This window comes from Vombatus ursinus, unplaced genomic scaffold (genome assembly GCF_900497805.2).
Source record: "Vombatus ursinus unplaced genomic scaffold, bare-nosed wombat genome assembly UNPS02004571.1, whole genome shotgun sequence".
NCBI lineage: Eukaryota > Metazoa > Chordata > Mammalia > Diprotodontia > Vombatidae > Vombatus > Vombatus ursinus.
In genome coordinates, this window is record NW_020944349.1 from 468810 (window position 1) to 475212 (window position 6403).

Genomic DNA, 6403 nt, shown 5'->3' on the forward strand with positions numbered 1-6403 from the left:
TCCCTTCCAACTCTGACATTCTCTGGTCCATGTTCTAAGGTCCCTTCTGATTCAGAATTCTGTGTTCTGAAGTCTCTCCTAACTCTGACGTTCCGTGTTCTAAGGTCTCTTCCAGTTCTGACATTTTCTGTTCCAAAGTCCCTCTAGTTCCGGATGTTCCAAAGTTCCCTCTAGTGCTAATGTTTTGTGTTCTGAGGTCATTTCCAAGTCTGATGTTCTTCGGTCTAAGTTCTAAGGTCCTTTCCACTTCCAACATTTCATATTTTAAGGTCCCTTCTAGTTCTGACATTTCCTATTCCAAAGTCCTTTCCAGCTCTAACATTTCGATGTTCTAAAGTCCCTTCCAGTTCTGACACTTAGTGTTCTAAGATCCTTCCAGTTCTGACACTTAGTGTTCTAAGATCCTTCCAGTTCTGATGTTCCATGTTCTAAGATCCCTTCCAGTTCTGACCTTCTGTGTTCCACGGTCCCTTCCAGCGCTGACATTTTAAGGTCTTTTCCACTTCTGACTTTCCATCCCTTCCAGCTCTGACATGCTGGTAGTCTAAGTGGGAATCTCCTGGTTAATCCGTGGAGACGATGATTTGCTCCCCAGTCCTGAGAGCTGATGGTCTTGCCTTTTCCTTTCCTCTCTTCTCCTCCAAAGATCTGAAGCACTGGTAGAAGATCATCCCAAAGCCAAAGACAACTGGAGCCAGGGCCGTTCACCTGCCGAGGAGCAGTACCGTCTAGTTAATTGGAGCCCAGAGCAGCAACGGCTCAGCCCTGCCGGCCTTGGTGAGTCGCTGATGAGGGGGGATGCCGGGAGAGCTGGAGGACACGCACTCACTCCCCACTTTGTTCTGCAGCCACAGAAGAAGCTGGGCCTGTACAGGACGTCACAGAGGTTGAGACCTGCCGCTTGGTCTCAACGCGGAGGTCAGCCTCGGCCCACATCAGCTCAGAGGAGCTAATGAGAGACGTGGCAGACGGGGATCGGTCACTGGCTGGCATTCTGAGCTCAGCCTCCAACATGGTAACAGTTGCAGAGGTCATGGGCGACCTCTTCCCCACCGATGATCTGCCTTGGAAAAAACACGTCCGCCAGGATTGGCATTTGGTCAGAAGAAGACAGGAGGTAGCCAAGGAAAGGTAGGGCCTTTGTTCTAAGCAGGCAGACTTGGGGGAGGGGTGGATGGTGATGGAAATAACGCTGTGACTGGTGAGTCTTCTGTTTCTCCCCAATCCAACCCAGCAGCATATATTAAAGTGCCTACTATGTGTCAGATACTGGGGACAAAGAGACACAATGAAAAATAGTACTGCCCCTCCAAGAACTTACTTTCAACTGGTGGGGAAGGATGAGGGGCAGATAGATTTGTGTGTGTGTGTGTGTGTGTGTGTGTGTGTGTGTGTGTGTGTGTGTGATAAGAAGGAGGGTAGCTAAGGGGATGAGGAAAAGGAGGACTCCTTGTAGGTGGTGGCATGTGAGCTGAAGGAAGCTACAAGTGGGAAAGGGAAGCATTCCAGGCAGGCCCAGAGTTGGGAGACAGTGGAATGCCACCTTTGGGGAATAGTGAATGTATCTTTCTGGCTGGTGTGGACAGCGGTTAAAGGGGTCGTTTGCAGGAAGCCTAGAAAAGCAGATTGTAGAGGGCTCAGGAGCTACCATTTTCTCCTCGAGGTCACTGGGAGGCATCGAACGTCCTTGACCAGAACCAGGTGCTTTTGGAAGCTCGCTGTGCTGGATTGTAGATGAGAGAGCAGAAGCAGGAAGGCCCGTGAGGAGGGCCAAGGGCCTGGCTTAAGCTAGCAGCTGTGGGAGTGGGAGAAGGGGCTGCTGCCTGCAGGGTCAAGGGCAGGTCAGGGTCATCCCTGGGTATGCTGGAGACTTGTCTTGGTGGAAGCTTGTTGGGTTTTCTCCTAGACACAGTAGACAAAGCCTCACCTCGGAAACCTTCTGTGATTCTTGAAGGTGCAAGGCTCATGTTGACCCCAGATCATCCTGCCCTGCTGGGGATGGCCCAGGGGTGACTCCTGGCACTTGCTTGGGTGGGGAGCAGAGGGGAGGCTGCCTTCATTTCTGATTTATATTCCCTGAGCCTTTGGCTTCTAAATGACTTCCTATTAACATGCATCTAGCATGGTGTGGATGGTGTGGTGGGGGATGGGGTGGGAAGAGCCTTGTAGAGTTCTGTCAGTTGGTAGCCCCTGGCTGCCCCTTGCCTAGGATCCTGGGAGGCAGCCCCCTTCAGCTCAGCTCTGGTTCTGTGCTTCCCCAGACAGGAATTCCAACCCATCTCCCCCCCGCCACCGCCTGGCAGCTTCAGCAGCCCTACCAGCCCCACCAGCCCCACCAGCCCCACCAGCCCCACCTGTCCCACCTCCTACTCTGCCTACTACAACACCTCAGCTGGCAAAGCGGAATTGTTGAACAAGATGAAGGAGCTGTCCCAGTTGACCAAAGACTCCCTGGGAGAGGCTGAAGTGGACCATGAGCTGGCTCAAAAGAAGGTAGGGGGAGGGCTTGGGAAGGGGGCAGCCTCCGTAGGCCTCTGGGCATCCCTCCAGTGCCACCAAAGGTTCTGCCTACCCTCATCACCAAAGCTAGCCTCAGTGGGTCATAGAGTCACATCGCTCATTGACAAGTGACCCTCATTGCACCCTTCTATATGGTGCCACTAGGTGACCACCTCCCTTGCCTACTTTCCATTTTCTGCTAGGCCCAGCCTCCTGTGCTTTGCTTCTATGGCCAGGGCCCCTGGGGCCTGGATTGGTCCTTAATGAGCCCCCTCCCTCCCTCCTGACCTGGCCTTGCCAGTCAGCCCCTGCCCAAGACCAGTCCAAATTGATGGGCAGTGAGGAGGCCAGGGAGGCAAAGCCATTAGTCAAGTTAAGTGATCATTTGCCAGACTGATTGGGTGCCTTTAGAACAGGTATGGGGTTGGGGGGGGGGCGGAGGTTGTTCTCTCTCCATAAACACAACAACCCCCCCCTCCCGTTTTTCCTCTAAACATGATCAGCTTGTTTTTTTAATCTGATTCCTGGAATCCCTTCGCCCTCTGTCCGTACGATTTCATAAGCAAATAGTGTTGCCATGGCAACATTGCCAGGCTACTCTCCCGTCTCTTGCTATCCAAACCTCCCGGAAATTGTACCTGGGCCCCTGGGCCCCTGGTCCTCTTTGAGCAGTGTGAGAAGGAGGTACTCCTACCCCCACCCAACTCCTAAAAGAGCAGGCCAGCAGCTGTGACCTCAGGCCCCCTGCGCCTCTGGCCCTCTGCCTCCTCATGGGTTTCCTGGAGCTGCTTGCAGACATGGGCTATCTCTGTCTGCCCCTCGCTTACTCAGGCCATGAGCTCTGCAGGAGCAAATTTCATAAAGGAGGAGAAAGAGGAGAGGAGATAACAAAACCCAGAGCCAGAGATGTGACTATCAGGGAGAGTGGGGGGTCCAGGAAGACGGGACAGCCTCAGTGCAAATGCCCTAAGAAGGCTGGACTTCCAAGGCCAGAGTCCTTCTGGCTATGGTGTTCCCAGGCCCACTTCTACATTTGGAGGCCCAGCTCATGCTTACCAGATCTCCCATTTGGCATTCCCTTCCCTAGCAAGAAGGTAGGGCCAGCCCTGGAGGCCTCTGGAAAACCTCTTTCAGGCACCTACCTCTCATTGTCCAAACATGGAATGAAAATAAGCTAAGGGCTTAGCATCTTGTCCTGGGTCAGGCCTAGGGTCACTAGCCTCTCTCCTCCCTCTCCTCACCTCTCCCCCCCAGGATTTCCAGGTGCTTCTAGGCCAGGCAACAAGAAGCCAGCAGCTTCATGAAAGGACACACTTCCGAACCCCCAGAGCAGTCAAGTTGGGGCCCAGTGACAAGAAGCAGCTAGGAAAGCTTTCCTGGCTCTTCTCAGGGGCCCACAAAGCACAAGGAAGTGCCTTTGGTTTGGAAGGCCCTGGTACCAGAGCTAGGAAGTGGCCGCCCCAGGAGTATAGAAAGCTTGACGGAGCCTTCGAAGGCCACCCAGGTCTAGCCGTACCTGATCAAGAATCCCATCCTACGTTGTCTGAAGGACCTGTGTTCCAATCCCAGCCCTGCCACTCAGTCCCTGTGTGACCTTGAACATGTCCTTTCCCTAATCTGGGCCTCAGTTTTCTCCTCTGTAAAATGAGGAGGTTGGAATAGGTAAGCTTTGAGGGCCCTTCCAGCTTCGGACCTATGACAAGCCTAGGCTCCTCTGCCCGATGACAGGCAGAAGTTTGGGCTTGCACACCTTCAGTGAAGGAAACCTCACTGCCTCCTGAGGCAGGGTATTCCACCTCGGGAGAGTGCACAGCTCCTGCCTAGAAAATGAGCCTACGCTGTCCCTCATTGCCGACTCTGGGCCGCCTTTTCCTGGCCTCCCCAGCAGTGTGGCCTCCCACACACCTGGGTGTGCCCTCATCCCCAGGCAGGCCCACTTTTCCAAGGCTGGTCCGCAGCTCCTCACTGGGTGCTGACCGCACTGCCCTCTCTCATCCCTGCTTCATCCCCCCTTTCCGCTAGCTGCAGCTCATCGCCAGCATCAGCAAGAAGCTGTCCGTGCTGCAGGAGGCCCAGCGGGGGCTGATGGAAGACATCAGCGCCAACGTTGCCTTGGGGGAGGAGGTCGAGGCTGTGCTGAAGGCCGTCTGCAAAAGCAATGAGTTTGACAAGTTTCGGCTGTTTATCGGTGACCTAGACAAGGTGGTCAATCTGCTGCTGTCCCTTTCTGGGAGGCTGGCCAGGGTGGAGAACGCCCTTAACAGCCTGGACCCTGAATCCACTCAGGAGAAGGTAGGGAGCAGAGGGGCGGAGTAGAGATACCGGCTGCTGCTCGGACAGCCACTCTGGGCCTTCCTCGGGCCTGGGGAGGCACGGTCACTTTGGAGTCCCGGGTGGGTCCAGGAGGCTGCTGGTGCCACACGAACAGCCCACAGATTGCCAGGTTAAGCCCTGTCTTCCAAGAGGGGAGGCCTTCTAATCTTAGGAGGGAATCCCCAAATTGGAAGGGACCCTGGAGGGCACAGGAATTTCCAGCGTCCCTGACAAGTTATCATCCAGCTTCTACTCGAACACTTTGCATGACAGGAAACTCACTCTCTACCTTGTGAGGAGCCTGCCCTGATTGGCCTAGAAGTTCCATCATACACAGAGCTACAACCAGCTCTTATGTAACTCTTTCCTCTGCCCCGCCTCCTTCCCCCGTTGCTCCTGGTTTGGGCTTCTGAGGCCAATGAGAGCCAGGCTTGTCCTTTACCTTCCAAGATTTGAAGACAGTGACCACTCCCTTTCCCTCTCTGGGCCTCAGTGGTCAGTCCCAGCTCAGCATCTGTACTCCCATGAGCCCTTGGACTATGATCCCTTTTAAGTCTTCTTGTCTCCAGTTGCCCGGCACTGCTCCGGCACCATTTTGAAATGAGAAAGACAAACCGAGTGGTTGGAGACTAGGCCGTGACCTTTGGGGGGAGAGGGGATAGTTGCCCAGCAAGTCCCAGCTCCTTCTTGCATGAGTGTAATCTTTTACCCTGATGCCCCTTGCCCCCTGCCCTTTCCCCCAGCTTGCACTGATGGAGAAGAAGCGACAGCTGACGGGACAGCTGGAAGATGCCAAGGAGCTGAAGGAGCACGTGGACCGGCGGGAGAAAGCCGTGTATAGCACGGTGTCCCGCTACCTGCTTCAGGAGCAGCTCCAAGATTACCGGCACTTCGTGAAGATGAAGTCGGCCCTCATCATGGAGCAGCGCGAGCTGGAGGAGAAGATCAAACTCGGGGAGGAGCAGCTCAGGTGTCTCCGGGAGAGCCTCCTGCTGGGTCCCCGAGATTCCTGAGGCTCTAGTTGAGAGGCGGGGGGTGTGAGGGAGGGTCTGCGCAGAGCCACCCAGAGCTTCCCAGAGAGGTGGCCACAGTCCGGCCCTCCCTCCCTCCATCTGCCCACCTCGTGCTAACTGCCCCAGCCCCAAGAAGTGCCTTCTGTTGCTAAGAACCCAAAGAGACCCCCCGCCCCCTCTCAGCCCCAGAACCTGCTTACAGATGCTTTCCAAGGCAGATCGCCTGTGCCCATAGACTCCTCTGGCCCAAGCCTGCTGGATCTGCCTCTGTCTGCAGTCCTCTCTGCTTAGCTGGGTGTTCAACCTGCCTGGCCACCCTCCGGAGGAACTCAGAGGCGGGGAGAAGTGACTTGTCCTTTATCTAAAGGAGTCTAACCAAGGGTAGCTTTCCCCTAGAGCTTTGCTGAAAAGCCAGGGTCCGTCACCAAGTACCACCCATGTGCATGCACACAGAATGGCCCCTTCCCACAGCTGACGGCAGCCCTTGCTGGCGGGATCCTTCTCCATGTTCTGCGCGCCATAGCATGAGTGTGGCCTTTGTACCCGGCCCGCTGTACTCTGCCCGCTCCCTTCAACGC

At 55.2% G+C, this 6403-nt stretch overlaps 1 protein-coding gene across 3 annotated transcripts in view; it reads left to right on the plus strand.

Annotated features, from left to right (window-relative positions):
- Positions 1 to 6096, plus strand: part of SHROOM4 (shroom family member 4) — a 141795-nt gene extending 135699 nt beyond the window's left edge. For all 3 annotated transcript variants that reach the window (XM_027837549.1, XM_027837564.1, XM_027837555.1), the window contains 5 exons: positions 647 to 777; positions 849 to 1131; positions 2262 to 2493; positions 4522 to 4791; positions 5556 to 6096. In XM_027837549.1, the coding sequence (XP_027693350.1) occupies positions 647 to 777; positions 849 to 1131; positions 2262 to 2493; positions 4522 to 4791; positions 5556 to 5825 (1186 nt within the window). In that variant the 3' untranslated portion in view covers positions 5826 to 6096. The remainder of the gene's footprint in view (positions 1 to 646; positions 778 to 848; positions 1132 to 2261; positions 2494 to 4521; positions 4792 to 5555) is intronic.
- The last annotated feature ends 307 nt before the right edge of the window (positions 6097 to 6403 follow it).